This window comes from Aspergillus terreus, genomic scaffold (genome assembly GCF_000149615.1).
Source record: "Aspergillus terreus NIH2624 scaffold_1 genomic scaffold, whole genome shotgun sequence".
Taxonomy (NCBI): Eukaryota; Fungi; Ascomycota; class Eurotiomycetes; order Eurotiales; family Aspergillaceae; genus Aspergillus; species Aspergillus terreus.
In genome coordinates, this window is record NT_165972.1 from 1,993,186 (window position 1) to 2,008,680 (window position 15,495).

A 15,495-nucleotide genomic window follows, 5' to 3' on the forward strand; every position below is an offset into this window, starting at 1 on the left:
AGAACGGATAATTACATGGTATAGGTAGGTATATACCTAGACCAGCAAAACAAGGGCAAGCCGATACCTAGTTTAATACCTCCTTGAACTACGGAGCATATTTCAATTTGGATCGGCTCGTAGACCAGGTAAGTAAAAAGACTTATGCTATTCGCGTGACAAAATTCGAAGAGCAAGCGTCGGTGCTCCTAGGAATACAGCATCATGTGTAGTGAAATACAGCTCATCGCTTCTCACCCCCGTCCATTCTTCTATCCGCTTCGTTCTGCCTTCCCTTCGTTCAGCGGTCAATAAATAATGTCAAGAGCAAATCAACCCCATCCTCCCATCTGTGTGCACAAGGCCGTATTCATAAGTCATCGCATCAATGTCTAGTATCGGGGCGGCGGCGGAGGGCCTTGACCGTACGCTCCCTGGGGCGGGTAGCCGCTGGGAGGAGGCGCTCCGCCAGGAGGTCCGTATCCACGATACTGCTGCTGCCCATAACCGGGCGCCGGAGGATGGCCCTGGCTAGGCGGGTATTGGGGCTGCCCATACCCGCCTCCCGGAGCACCCCCGGGGTTATACGGAGCCGGCTGGCCGTAGGAGGGAGCAGGAGGCTGGCCATACGGTCCGGGCTGGCCATACCCAGGACCCTGGTTGTACCCGCCGTACTGGCCAGGAGGCGGTCCAGGGGGAAGGCCACCCTGGCCCGCGGCCTTCTCGTCCTTCGTATCATAAGAGTGATCGATAGCACCAAGCATCAGTTTCGCACACTGGGGTTCGTGTCAGCAGATCCAACTTCTCAGAGACCTGAATACTGTTGGTTTACTCACCCAAAGTTCCCGAGTCAAGTGAACAGGAGGCACGGCGCGCATCATTTCGTCCTGTTCAACTTCAAAGTCTATACCGTGTCAGATTCTCGCGCCACACACCTGGGTGAATTTCACTTACTGGATGTGCAGTCGATCAAATTTCCAATGCTGGGATCCTCATCAAGGGAGCGAAGGAACTCCCGAGCCTTGTTATCATTGCCCACCTGCGAGAACTGGAAGGACACGGCGCCGCGTCCGCAGGGCGTGCGCGACACCTCATCGACGGCGTAGCGGATCGAGTTGGCCACCGTATCGATGGGCTCCCCAGCCGGCTGACCATCGGTGATGGTAATGATCAGAACGGGCTTCTGCAGACGTCCAGCCTTGGCAGGGCCGACAACCATGGGGTCCAGCACCTTGTTCTTCAGGCCGGTTCCCAGCGGGGTCAAGCTCTGGAAGCGAACGCGCGACACAAGCATCTCCACGTCGCCGGCGTTGCGGATACCGTCACCCTGTTCGGACGAGTTCATGAAGCGGACGGAGATGCCGTCCTGGTCAAAGGTCGACGCGGCGGTCGCAACGATCCCGAGAATCTGTTTAAGCTGTTCCTTTCTGATGCCGCGTTCCTCGAATTCAATCGAACCACTGTCGTCCACGTAGATGACGACATCGAAGAGGCTGAGCTTGATAATATCGGTAGCGACTTCCTGAGGCACGTTCCACTCATGGCAGAGCTTGTTGATCTTGGCGGGAGCCTCATTGGCGAGGTTTTGAACGAGTCTGTCGAGTTTGTCGGGGGGATAGAAGTATTGGATCTGGTTTTCCTGGATGGTGGCGATGAGGAGCTGACGATAGGCGCCTATCTGCTGATCAGTTGCCCGAGCGGACGGAGGGGCTCCCCCGGGAGGACCATAGGGGGCCCCCGGCTGCTGGCCAGGACCGCCAGGGTACGGTGCTTGCTGCGGAGGGTACTAGAGACATGGACAATGTTAGCTTGGTGTCTTCTCATTCAACGACATTGAAAACCATGACGATGAAAGCACGACAAGGGGCATCAAGATAGTTTCAGTACATGAGAGGGAGGCTGTGGAGGATATTGTCCCGGGGCGCCATATTGCTGAGAAGGAGGAGGTCCCGGGGGAGGTTGTCCATATGGAGGGGCCTGCGGATAGCCCTGGGGCGGGGGAGGGGCCTGGCTGTAGGGAGACGGGGGATATCCTTGCGGCGCGGGCGAGGGGGAGGGTCGAGCACCGGGATAGGCCTGGGGTTGAGGCGACGGCGCAGGAACTGGCTTGTTGCCCGGAACGGATGGCGGATAGGCCTGGTACTGACCCTGTTGCTGCGGCGCGGGCGATGAGGGCGGGTATGGAGACTGGGCGGAACCGGGACGGAGCTGTGGGGGATAACCGTGGGGGTTATAATACGGTTGGGACATGATGGAGGGGGGTTGTGGTTTGAGAGAAAGGTAGAAGAGGTAGTAGGATCAAGAGAAAAGTGAAGGTTCCAGGCGGGAGCTGGTCCGATATAAAGGTGTGGTGGGCGATGTGGAGTCCGGGTCGATGGAGGGGGAGCACGTCAAGGAGGGGAGACCACAAGGCAGAAATCTTACCGGAGCGCCCGACGAACCGGGATAAGCTTGGTATTGCTGAGGCGGTTGCTGATGCTGTTAGTTTGAGCTTGGACTTCGATTTCTGTTTCAGCTTCTTCTCCTTTTCTGGTCTGACTCACCTGAGGATTCTGGTTATATCCACCTGATCCGCCAGGCTGCAGAGACGCAGGGGGACCGCCGGTATAACCAGACGGAGGTGCGCCCGCATAGACGCCAGAGCCGCCCGGCGTAGAGCCTTGTTGGCTGTTGGCGATTTTCGAAGCAAACTGATGCAGGTGTCAGCTGTGGCTGGAGGGATATAGAGATTCGAGAGGGGACTGTCTGGGATAGAGGGCTGGACGGGAGGCTCTGGAGTGAAAGAGAACTTACCCCCATGGTTGTTGTGATGGAAGTGGAAAAGAGATGAAGGTGACGGCGAGGAGAGATGAGGGGTGAAGAAGAGATGACGATGTAGAGGATGAAAGAAAAGGAGAGGAACATATAAAGCCCCGCTTCGGAGATTTGGTGGGCACGATGACACTGCCACAAACAGTGGTACTAACTAACTATACATTAGGTACTAATGCTAGGCTACTCTGGTGATTCTATTTTGATTCTTTTTATAGATGATCTGCTGGAGCTTAAGCTACGTAAGAAAGTGGACTCTCCACTCCTATACTAATAGTCACTACTTATATATTTACCCACAACTCCGTATTGTATATACCTGCACTACTATACCAAATAGGTAATTCTAGAGAGATAGCCAATACATCAACATGACAACTAGATGACAGCTGAGATAACAGGAACATCATCTGAACCATGGTCGTCTGCCTGTCAGCTCCTCCGCCCGGAAACAGCAATGATGTCACATTCCCCTTGCGCCGTCATGTGCGCCACACCTTCTGTGTTCATACCGGCAGAGTAACAGGCTGTCCAACTTCTGTCTCTCTTGCATCAATCGTTCTACTCAACAACTTTCACTTTCGGGAATGCGCGTGGAAGCTCCTTGTCGAACGCACCCAACCTGAGCTATTGTACATTCACCGACGCCACCGCCCTGATCTACTACTTATATCAGACCAGTATGTCCCTCCCTGGATTCATCGTTCGCCTCCAACTGACCAACATCGGATACACACAAAATCACACAAAATGACACAAACCGTCCTGCGGGTAGGCATCCTCTCCGCAGGAACAGAGTCCATCCGCCACCTCTACCTCCCGATCCTCCAAACCCTCAACAAATCCTACCAAGTCGTTTCCCTCTACGACTTCGCTGTTGCAACCCGACCGAACAGCAACAGCAATGGCTCGTCCGAGAAGACGGACGGACCCCAGCTCGCCTCCACTCCTGAAGCCGTCATCAACGACCCGAATGTCGACCTCGTGCTCAACTTCATGCCGAACGAGTTCCACGAGCGATACACCGTGGCCGCCCTCGACGCTGGCAAACACGTCATGGTTGAGATCCCCGTCAGCCTGAGCATCCAGAGCGCCAAACGCATCATCGCGGCCGAGCAGCGCGCGCCCAACCACGCCAAGGTCTTCGTCGCCTGCGCCCGCCGCTACGCCCCTTGCTTCGACGCCGTCTTCAAAAAGGAGGTCGCCAGCCTCGACCGCATTTACTATGCGCGGTGTCGCAACATCGCTGGCCCGCACTCTGCTCATACCGCCACCGCCCCAAAGAAGGACTGGTTCGCGACCAACGGTCCCAACACCGCCCCAACGACACCTTCAGGCCCCACCGCCGACGGTCGCGCCATTCTTACGCGGCTCCTCAATGAGGCGTTCGGCGGGGAGGACCTGACGCGGTCACGTCTGGCGCTGTCGCACTTCCTCGCGTCGCTGGGCTGCCACGATCTGGGTCTGATGCGGGATCTATTCGGCGACCCGGACGCCATATCGAACATCACCGTCAACGAGCCGTTCTATTCGATCCTGCTGCACTATGACGGCCGCGTCAGCCGCGGCGAGTACCCGTTCACGCTGATGTACGAGACAGGCACCGACGCCGTGCCACGCTGCGACGCCCACATTGCCGTCTACGGGAACACCAAGACGGTGAGCATGTCGTATGGCCTGCCGTACGCGTGGGATCAGCCTATGCGCGTGGTTGTCGAGACCACTGATGAGACGGGCGAGTTGAGACGTACTGAGACCGTGAGCACGTGGGAGGAGACGTTGACGGCCGAGCTGCAGGCGTTACATACGTTCCTGGTGGATGGGACAGCTGCGAAGACGACGGCTGCCGATGCGCTGCAGGATCTGAGACTCTTCCAGACGATATACGATAAGTACGATCGGCAGTGTGGGACGATTCGGACACCCCTGGGATAGTCGGTGTATGGTTGTGCTTGGGTTTTGGTATACTCTGCGGCGTTCCTATGGTTAGGTAGATTAGATTAGTTGGCCTGTTCGGGTGGAAGGGACGTTGGGTAGTGGTAATGTTGAGTACTCATTATTATCAAGATTTATGAGAAGCGTAGCTCAGCTATCACTATTATAGACTCCCACTCAGATAAACCCCTTGTTAGGATTGAAGGGGGAGATTTATCCGGGGGGTCCTGATCATCTCCTTAGTAAGAGACCTATCCGTCAATCATTCACGATCATAACAATCCATTCCTCGTGGCTCCATAACTATGTATCTCCTCCACCATATATGTAGTTACCCTACAAATGATGACCCTGAGATAGATTAAAACGAGTGATACTATGGCCAGTTGTTGCACGCTATGCCCCAACATCGTGCAGGCCCAAGACTCGACAAGCCAGCATTTGCTCCAAAGCCCATCCCTTGTCTAGAACTAACTTGTAGGTATGTTGATAAGCGCGTACATGTGGAAGCAGGATTAGCTCGCCGTCTAGGTATACACTTGCTATGAATCGTTATTCCCTGGCCTTGAACACCGTCACTCCTGATTGACTGCTCAGATACCACCACATTGAATCATCCTCAAGGCAGGAGAGGGAAAATGGAGTCAATTTCTGCCGAGATCTTCGTTGGGATTGTTGATGTATCCCGAGGCCAGGAATACCTCTTGGTCGCACTGAGCCTTGGCTGTATCACAAGGAATCAGACAAAGAACGCTCATCTAAGAACCCTGCCCTAACCGCCAGAATGCTTGCAATTTAGACAGAGCCGCGATTATATCGGATGGCTGAGCTCTTAAATAGAAATTGCTACAGCATTCAGCTTTGTGTTTCTGCTCGCCAAATACCAACCACGTGAACAACCATGGATCTTAACCTGCCAGAATGTATCAATACAGAGGAAAAGCAGCGCAACCCGGCAGAGGCGTTGACTGCGCGCCATTACAACAAAAAGATACTCTCTTCTAAACTATTTTCACTCCAGGGAGCGGCCAGTGTTACTTTGGAGGTCGTCATGGAGGGCGATCTCCCGGTGATCATACAGTTTAGGACCGAGGCATTCGACACGACGGCGTACAGAACGGCCAAAGAGCATCTTGGTGAGATGGTCCCATCCATCGAATTGATCCAGTCCGAGGAATTACCGGCTGAGAATGTCTTTTGCGTCTTCATGGCGAAGATGCCGCGCAAACCATGGATGGAAATCGAAGATTGCTGGGCAGAGGACGAGTTCCGCCGGTGTGCCATGTCGCTCGGCCAGTTACTTTCTCGTTGTTTTGTGCCGAATGAGGTCGCAGCGATTGATACATACATCACCCCCGGACTGAAGAAGATCCTGACGATACGGTCTTGCTCTGGGGTGGACGTGACCGCTTACTTCCCTCTCGTGGAGAAGCTGATCACGGCCGCCAGTCGTCTCCAGGACGTGCCGGGGCTGTTCTCCCACCAAGATCTCAACACTATGAACATATTTGCCGACGAATCCGGCCAAGTTCGGGGCATCGTGGAGATACCCGATTTTCACTGGCAATGGCTAGCGAGATGCTACCTACCAACGCCCCCGGACGCTAGCCAAGCCCCCAAAATATTAGATACAGGGTTTTAGTACACCAAAGATCCTTCGCTTCGTCCATTACTGAGTCACCGCCATCCTGGGCCCTTTCAAGCGATACTAGAGACTTTGCCCAGGAAATGACTCTGTGGGATGTGTTCCACTGACTCACATAGGCCAATCAACCGGCTGTGTGTCATTCATTCCATGGGCAGGGTCTCACCACCAACTAGTCAGGTAGTATGGGCTATGGTTTAGTTCGCCTTGGGCTAACTGGGTGGAACAAGGCGGTATTGCGGCTAAAGACATGGAGACAAGACTGCTCGAGCCCCAGGGCTTGTGAGGCTTTTAAAGGGGCTCTTTCCTTGATACCGGCATTTTTTCTATCTTCTTTCGCACTCAACTGAACCTTTCCCATCCCTGCAAGCCCTTTATCAAGCACATACCATTTAACCCAGTCAATCAAGACCCCATGCAGCTCTCATCCCTCTTGATCCCAGCCCTCGCGGTCATGGCCGCAGCACAAACCACCAGTGTGGTCAGCATCTTCGAAGCCGTCGCCGACAACCCCTACCTCAGCTACTCGACCTACACCAGCCTGGGCGGCAGCATTGTCGGCGCGGACGCGCACGCAACCACCTACAAAATCGGCTGCATGAGCGGCGCCCCCAAGTCGGTCTGCAGCATCGACACGCCCTACGAGGTCATCGCCGGCCCGACCACGCTCAGCTACGCGCGCACCATGCCCGTCGAAGTCTACGGCGTGACCGTGTCCGTCGGCCAGGACGTCGCCTGCTCGTTTACGCGCACCAGCGAGTCGGCCGTGTGCACCGTCACTGCGGACGTCAAATCAGGCCACATCTCGACGGCCATCACGAGCACGCAGAGCTTTGAGACGGACGAGATTTTCTATAGTCCTGTCACGGTTACGGAGGGGCTGAGTCGGCTCAATGCGCCCCAGGCTACGGGGACTTCGGAGGGCGCGGCGGGCGCTCATAGGCCGCTTATTACTGCGGCGCCATTGGGTGCGGCTGCTGCGCTTGGGGCTGCGGCGGTGCTGTTTTAGGGGAGTTCTTTTGTTGCATGTTGTAATGTGTTTGCATGAGGTATGGCTTTAAAGTAATGTCGAATGATTATAGATCTGGACGCTGGGAGAGAAGGTACTGACAAACTTGTGATGAGTGTTAAGCATGAAACGGGTCAGGCTATTCGTTTGTCAAACAATATCGCACCATGTACATAGATTGCTGCCAAAGCACTGATATATCACATACGCAGTCACACCATGCACTCCCTAGGCAAGACTCAGCTCAAACGTAAAATCAAACGGCTCAGTCTTGCACCGGTACTGCTCAAACGGCAACGGTCCAACCGTCGCCGACCCCAACCCGTGGTTATCATAGTCCAAATGGAGCACCGTCATATCCAGCGGCTTAAGTTCATACGGATGCTTCGCATCATTCAGATCGAACGGCATGTACCGTCCCGCCGTGAAACTAAACGCCACGTCGTCTTCTCCCCGGCGCACATCCAGCGTCGTAGCCCCATTAGACACCTGCAACCACCGCAAATCCTCCCTGTTGCCATTCTCCTGCGGATAATCATAGTGCGTGAAGAGCTCCTCGACCGTCGCGTCGTATGTCCCCACGCGACACGCCTGCTTCGAGTCCTTGTAGTTCTCGCCCGGTCCACGCCCAAACCAGCGCACCGAGTCGAACGCCTCCGGCAGCACGGCCATCAGCCCGATCCGCGGCACCACAGACGGCGTATTCTTGCCGACGAACTCCCCGCGCGCCCGGACACGGAGCGCAGAGTCCTGCGCGGAAACGGTGTAGACGAGGTCGGCCTCGACGCCCCACTCGAGCACCTTGGGCGCAACGCGGACCCTGTAGTGGACGACGAGGTCGCCATCGCTCGTGTCCCAGGTGACGTCGCGCACCTGCGTTTCCATCATGCCGACCCGCGTCTCCTCCCACTCGGCCATGTTCCCGGCGCTGGCCTCGTCGTTCTGCGTCATGGCGCGGTAGAAGTATAGCTCTGGTCCGCGCTGGAAGAGGTTGACGCCGTTGGCTTCCCAGGTGACGTTCCCCTGCAGCAGGTCGAAGCCAAAGGTTGATTCACCGCCGCGGACGGTGAGGTTGGCTCCGTTCTGCTGTACGTCAAGCCCTGCCTGTCTGTGGTTCATGATATCCGCGGAGCGCTTCGCAGAAGAACGACCGGGGAGATGCATCTGGTCCCAGGCGACGACGTGGCCCTTGTCCGCCCACGGCTTATCTTCCCTGAGCCGGAACTCGACTGTGAGCCACACCTCGTGCGAGAGCTCGCTCTTGTCCACTGGCAAATCCACCGTCCGGTTTTCACCGGCAGGAACGTGAGGCAGCGTCAGGTTCTTCGGCTCCGTGGTCTCGCCATCCTGCACAATGTGCCAGGACGCATCGAGCCCGCCGAGGTCGACGAAATCGTAGTGGTTGGCGACGATCATCTTGGTCGAGTCTTCGGCCAGGCGGACGGAGATGGGCTGGATTACCTTGGCGTACTCCAGTAGACCGGGGGTAGGGCTGTGGTCTGAGAGGGTCAGACCGTCCATCACGAAATCCGCGTCGTTCGGCTCGTCGCCAAAGTCGCCACCGTACGCGTAGTATTCGAGGTCGCCTTCCTTCTTGAGCAGGCCGTGGTTGCTCCATTCCCAGACGAGTCCGCCCTGGGAGAGTGGTTCGGACCGAAACAATTCGATGTACTCCTTGAGTCCGCCGGGTCCGTTGCCCATTGCGCTTCCTTATTGTCAGCATGTATCTTAAGGAAGAACGTGTGGTAACTCACTGTGCGAACTCGCACAAAATCAACGGCTTGTCCGTATGGTTCCGCATGTGCTCCCGCATGTCATCCGGCGAAGAATACATCTGACTGTAGATGTCCGCGCTCTCAGCCTTCCGGTCCTGTTCGTAGTGAACGATACGCGAGGGATCCCTTTCTTTGATCCACTTGGACATGGCCGCCTGGTTCTGCCCATAGAAGCATTCATTCCCGAGTGACCAGATGATGATCGACGCATGATTCTTATACCGTTCGACCAGCTGCTTCGCGCGGTCCAGATACGCCTCGGTCCACTCGGGGTTGTCCGACGTCCACGACGCAGCCTGCTCCTCGGTGTCCTCGATATTAATAAACCCATGGCACTCGAGATCCGCCTCAGCAATGACGTAGAATCCCAGCTCATCGGCGACATCATAGAATGATGGATGATGGGGCTGATGCGCAGCGCGGATGGCGTTGATATTGGAGCGCTTCATCCGCATCAGGTCCGCCTGCATCGCCTCGTAGGGGACTGTCCGGCCGGAGAGGTGGTTGTGTTCGTGGCGGTTGACGCCGTAGAGGGTGATCGGTTTCCCGTTGACGAGGAAGTTGGAGCCGCTCATTTCGATGCGGCGGAAGCCGACCTTCTGGCTGATGGTGCGGCCGTTGAATTCAATCAGGACGGTGTACAGGTTTGGCGTCTCGGCGGACCAGAGCTGGAAGTCGTCGCCTTGGACCTTCTGAGAGTATACCTTGGTTGCAGGCCCAGACCATGTGTCGAGCAGGTCACCCTTGGGGGATAGAAGCTTGATTTTCATGTCACCACCCTCTCCCTGGACCGTGACATTGACCTTGAGCGTGCCGCTCTTGAAGTCGTCCGCCACATCGGGCACGACATCAAAATCCGTGATCGCAGACCGAGGAAACGGAACAAGGTAAACGTCCCTGAATATACCCGAAAGCCACCACTGATCCTGGTCCTCAATGTAGGAGCCATCAGACCACTGGTAGACACGAGTCGCCAGCGTATTCTTCTCTCCAGACACAAGGTAATCGGATATATCGAACTCGCTGGGGTTCCGGCTACCCTGGCTGTAGCCGACCTCCTCGCCATTGACCCATACATGAAACGCGCTGTCCACACCCTCATAGCGCAGACGGATCTGCTGTCCGTCCCAGTCGGCGGGGACCTCAAACTCCCGCCAGTACGAGCCCGTGGGGTTCACGTACGAGATGTTCGGCGGAGTGACGGGAAAGGGGTAGTCGATGTTGGTGTAGTGAGGGCGGCCGTATCCTTGCAGCTGCCAGACGCCCGGGACGATAATGTCATCCCAGTCCTGGACGTCGGCGTCCCAGGCCGGGGCCACGAAGGGCGAGGCATCGTAGTGGAACTTCCAGGTTCCGTTGAGGCTGTGGAAAAGGCTCTGCTCGCGGTCGAATGTGAGGGCAGTGTCCTCGTTGGAATACAGGTAGAAGTGTGCCCGCGGCGGCAAGGTGTTATTATGAATCACATTGAGATTGGACCAGGCAGGGAGGGCACTGGGCCATGCCATGGCTCCGAGTGATGCCATCGTGCTGTTGCAGCTTGATGAGGGCTAGTTACTTGCTACGCTGATATATCCGACGCCCCTCATGCTCTTATATATCTCTCCTGCCTCTTTTAACCGAGACGTTGCATGACCGATGCCGAGTGCTTCAGCCTGCCAAGAGAGGGTAAAGCAGCTCATGCTATTGCGGATTCCGCCAAGCAGCATTGCCAGGCATCTGGTCCTATGGGAGTGGGCACTACAAGAGCCCGTTCATATGTGTCGGAGGGCATTATCCCGGATATTTTCCGAAGTATATCGACGGAGCGTCTTGTCGCATCTTGCCAAGGCAGAACATCGCGTTTCCCCGCAATGAGAGACCACAAGAGTATACTGATCGTCGGGATTCCTTGGCAATAAACAGGGCCGAGTGTCGGAATGTCTCCAGAATGGTGTATATCCCGGCCATTCCGGTGGTTGAGGGGTCTGGTTGAACTGCTGCGTCGGGTAGGTGTTTGGTGGCTCTTGACTAGATAGTCATACACTCACCCCTCGTGGATGTATGATACTACTGAAAGGGCGTAAAGGAATGACGGCTAGTTAATACCAAATAGGGTGAGGGTTGAATTGATCGAACAATTCTCCAGCTCTGAGAGTATGATGATTAACCGGTCTTTAACCGACGTGTTCAAGTGTCTTGCTTTCCACCTCCACTTATGATATGTAAAAATCACATTTGGAAGGCTAGTCTCGTATATGTTATGGAGTATAATGCAACGTTCCGAGAATTCTCTCTGGATGCTGTCCATATGCTTAGTTCTGCGAATGATATCGATATAGCACCGTCACTCGGGTTTACAGCCTGTCAACCCGTGAACTTAGACCAGACTGATAACTAGTTAAAAGTTCTTCCCATTATATAATACCAGTCAACATTAACTATTGTAAGCTAAAACCTATGGGCTGCTGCTTAAAGTGCCCTTGACCTGCTCTGACTCCAGAGCTTTACCCACCATATGCACTTAGCTGAATCCATCCATCCATGTCCAGCCCCTTAAGCAGGGCAGTGCATCTTGTCACAGCACTGGTCCGCACCGTTGGTCCAGATACAGTTATTCTTGTTGTCCTTAATCTGACAGGGCCCCTCGGTGAGCTCGTGTGGCACACACATCTGCGGATCCCCGGAGTAGAACGTGATAGCCGGGGTGTTGGACGGACAAGCGGGCCCAAGACCATGCTCGAATCCATCAAGGCAATACTTCCCGCAGGGCCACTTGCTGATGGAAAATTTACCGGCCTTTTCAAAGTCGGGGTGACAGAGATATGGCTGCCGTTGACCTGCTCGTCGAGCTACTGGCCGTGGTTGTTCTTGACGTAGAGCGCATCAGAAAGGTTGATGGGGAGGCCAGGCTTGCAATCCTCGTCCTTCAGCAGCTGGGAATTCCCGAAGCGCTGCTCGATGCTGTCGAAGGTGGACAGTGCGACGAACTGTTGATGAGTTGGCATGCGAACCATGCTGATCGCATCCTTTCCTTCGATGCCTGCGGGCAGAAAATCACCGATCGGCAGTGACCCAAGTGGGAGCTTGCATGAGCTTGCATCCAGGTGCACTAGATCTCGTAATAGCGTCAACTTCTCCCGGAAAGGTCTATTTGGTGGGGAAGAGGGCACCGATGCATGGCATATAGTCGTCTCTTGTTCGACACGCAAGTAGAGTACACTGCAGGTATTCCGATTCGGGAGTGCCAGTATCAAATTTGTCATGGATGTAGACTATCAGTGCTTCGGTTGAGGGGATTTAGGAATGATTTTGTGTTGGATTTGATTGTAGTTGGTATTACCAATTGGTACGAGCTACCTACAATCTCATTATTTACATTCACTGAGCGTCGATTATTTGCCTACTTGAGATCGATCTGGCTACACATAATCAGACCTCGAATTATGTTATCAAGTCTTATACTATTCAGACTGATTTCCTCTTCGCCTGCTCCCACTGAGGCTCGAGGTTCGCACCGATCGCGCGAACAGCCTCTTTCTCCAGTCTGCGGCGGGTCAAGACTCCGTCCCGCCTCGCAACCTTGGAGGTAGACTCCTCATTGGACATCTCCACGTGGAGGTAGACAGCGGCACGCTTGCCGCTGAACATGGCATGAGGCACGTTAGTGCTGCCGTCGGAGTTGGCATCGCCTACCGCGAACACGCCAGTCATGTTCGTGCGCATGCCGTTGAAGTTGACAACAATCTTGTCGTCGGTCACGTTCAAATGCATCTGCTCTGGGAGGGTCGAGCGCTGAACGGCAGGGAAGTTCGTGATGAAAGCGTTGCGCTCGACGGGGTCGCCCTCAGTGAAGTGGATGAGGAACTTGTCAAACTGCAAGTCGGCCGTCTTGTTCTGGTGCGTCTCGCCGTCCTGGAGACGCTCGATGCGCGTGACAGTGCGGTTGTCGAGCTTGATGTTCCATGCCTGCAACTGCTCCTCCCAGTCCTTGTGCTTCTTCGTCGCGGCGGCCTTGCCCTCGGGGGTGAGCGTGCCGTTGACAAAGGCAATGATGTCGGTGTACTGGGTGTTGACCTCCAACACACTGCCCAGGACATCTGAGATGGGGCCAAGGATTCCAAAGGGCTGGTCCCGATGTTCGTAGCCGTCGCACCACGGGCACCAGAAGATGCCCTTGCCCCAGGCTTCTTGCAGGCCCGGGGTGTCCGGGAGGATATCTTTCATGCCGGTGCCGAGCACGACCTTGCGAGCAGTGTGCGTATTACCGTCGCTGTCAGCGACGGAGAAGGCCGAAAAATTGCCGTGCCCAACCGGCGTGATCGAAGTGACAGTTGCGTTACTGAAATGGGCCGTCGGATACTTGGAGATCTGCTCTCGAGCCAAAGCACGGAATGCGGCCGGGGGTGTGCCTACACCCGTCAGCGGGGAAAGATACGACCTATTGAATTCTGCTTACCGTCATTGCCAATAACGTCGTGCATGTTCCGGGTGGGCGCATTGCGGTATTGCTGGTCGTCGAAGAGCAGCGCTGTGCGTCGAACGCGGGAGACACCACTCAAGGCACTGAGGCCTGATGGACCACCGCCGACGACAATTACATCGTATTCTGTCTCGGGAATGGACTCGGCCGCGGCGAGGGCCACTGCACACAGGATGTAGAAAAAGCGGGTGACTCTCATGGTGACAGAGTTGTGGACAGAGGTAGATGGCAGATGCCTACCCAGAAAGACATCGTGCTCCAGTCTTGAAGGAAGGGGCCCTTTATAGACCTCCAGTCCACCCAGCTCCATTGGGGCATGACAGGAATCGCGGGAAAGGTGGGGAACAGATTCATGTTGATACTTCGAGCTGAGCAAGGTGTAGCAATCGTGGAGCGATCGGCACACGCTTGCAGAGTCTATGGCCCAGTCTTGTCTTGAGTATAGTAGACTGATGTGCTCAGCTGAAGACTCGAAAGTGATCAATGCGAACCATGGGTCCTGGGCCGCCTGAACAGCCTGCATGATTGGTTTTGGCCTTGTTCATTGCAGCGACGATCAATCTATTGCAGATGCACTAGAGACAATGGCTTCGAGTGGGTATAGCCCGCATACTTGGGAATCCAGCTCTTAGGTGTTAGAAAGAGTAGATATTAGCTAAGACTTATAATAATGGTGACTTATATACTCCACACATGTCTATATTGAAAAGGTAGATCCCTAGTAGATGATAGCTCATGAGAGTAATCATCAACCAGCATAGAAGTCTTGGAACAACAACAAGAGCCCAGTAGCCACATCTTTGATGATGTTTTTCATTACCAAGAGTCTTTCAATATGAGTAGGCAACAGACATCTGCGAGATGGTGTGGACGGGAGCTACTCATCGCTATCGAGAAACCAACTCAAATGTGCTCAGGTTGGCCTCCACCGTGTTTGTATAAGAAGCGCACTAGGTGAACACGCTCATCGTCTTCTTCCGTCCTTCCTTCATGCTGCTTTTTGCTCTAGGTGCCAGTGCGATAGATTTCCAATCTGTCGCTTGGTTGATCATCGCAGCCTCCACAACTAGGTACCCACGGCTGTGGTGACATGACACCCTAGATACATTGTGTCAAGGAGGCGTTGTGGATCAATAATACAGTCTTCATAATTGACGTAGGCGATCCTCTGATTAAGTCAGTTTGTACCTTGATGGCTTATGTAGGGTCCTATTAGGACCTGGACACTGCGCAGGATCAGTTCAGGACGTGGAATACATCGGTTTATGCGACTCATAGTGAATGGTGAGTGAATCATCATATCCACACTAATACGGCAATTGTCCAGAGAAACTGAACAGCCGCACTCGATGGATGCGCAGATGCACCGTGATGAAAATACCAAGACAGAGCCAAGAAAGGCTTCTAATAGCGTCGTCCTCCGGCTCATCCGCCACAACGAGCATGCTGCGCAAAGACACTAGTGGTGCCCTGCCCCGTTCATCGTGCCCGATGGGGCGCATCTTGAAATCAAGGAGTCAATCCTTCGTCCGGGCTGTACTGCCCTTCTTATATAGCCCGTTAATCCTTTCCAAAAAGGGTTCTTGTCTATAGTTATTTAGCGCACATCTTACAATCGGTCTATAATTAATGTATCTTGTAAGATGATTGTGCTTCAGACCTTACTCGCGCTGGGCCTGTTGATCTGGACACTTCCCCCAAGTTAGTATATCAACTTTCCGTGACAGAAACATGAGCATTAAGCGCTAATTCTCTGCAGACACCTTCGCCCGGCCATTCCAGACAGCTTCTACCTCTACATTACTCCTCAGCTCTAGAGGTAGTCCAAGTCCATCGCCTAGCGCGCATCATACACCAACCCCCTCCACAACACCTCTCGCCA

The 15,495-nt window shown here is 54.6% G+C and overlaps 5 protein-coding genes across 5 annotated transcripts; 2 read left to right on the top strand and 3 right to left on the bottom strand.

Annotated features, from left to right (window-relative positions):
* Positions 1 to 371: 371 nt before the first annotated feature.
* Positions 372 to 2,229, bottom strand: rfeF (putative transcription factor RfeF; the record flags this gene model as incomplete). Its single annotated transcript, XM_001210795.1, has 4 exons — positions 372 to 755; positions 816 to 883; positions 934 to 1,765; positions 1,867 to 2,229. 4 exons carry the CDS (start codon positions 2,227 to 2,229, stop codon positions 372 to 374), a joined length of 1,647 nt encoding a protein of 548 aa, XP_001210795.1.
* A 1,311-nt stretch (positions 2,230 to 3,540) lies between these two features.
* ATEG_00710 (Gfo/Idh/MocA family protein) lies at positions 3,541 to 4,725 on the top strand (the record flags this gene model as incomplete). Its single annotated transcript, XM_001210796.1, has 1 exon — positions 3,541 to 4,725. One exon carries the CDS (start codon positions 3,541 to 3,543, stop codon positions 4,723 to 4,725), a length of 1,185 nt encoding a protein of 394 aa, XP_001210796.1.
* A 901-nt stretch (positions 4,726 to 5,626) lies between these two features.
* ATEG_00711 (uncharacterized protein) lies at positions 5,627 to 6,367 on the top strand (the record flags this gene model as incomplete). Its single annotated transcript, XM_001210797.1, has 1 exon — positions 5,627 to 6,367. One exon carries the CDS (start codon positions 5,627 to 5,629, stop codon positions 6,365 to 6,367), a length of 741 nt encoding a protein of 246 aa, XP_001210797.1.
* A 1,240-nt stretch (positions 6,368 to 7,607) lies between these two features.
* ATEG_00712 (uncharacterized protein) lies at positions 7,608 to 10,677 on the bottom strand (the record flags this gene model as incomplete). Its single annotated transcript, XM_001210798.1, has 2 exons — positions 7,608 to 9,084; positions 9,134 to 10,677. 2 exons carry the CDS (start codon positions 10,675 to 10,677, stop codon positions 7,608 to 7,610), a joined length of 3,021 nt encoding a protein of 1,006 aa, XP_001210798.1.
* A 1,921-nt stretch (positions 10,678 to 12,598) lies between these two features.
* Positions 12,599 to 13,812, bottom strand: ATEG_00713 (NAD(P)/FAD-dependent oxidoreductase; the record flags this gene model as incomplete). Its single annotated transcript, XM_001210799.1, has 2 exons — positions 12,599 to 13,542; positions 13,590 to 13,812. The coding sequence occupies 2 exons, from the start codon at positions 13,810 to 13,812 to the stop codon at positions 12,599 to 12,601; spliced, it is 1,167 nt and encodes a 388-aa protein (XP_001210799.1).
* Between the last annotated feature and the right edge of the window lie 1,683 nt (positions 13,813 to 15,495).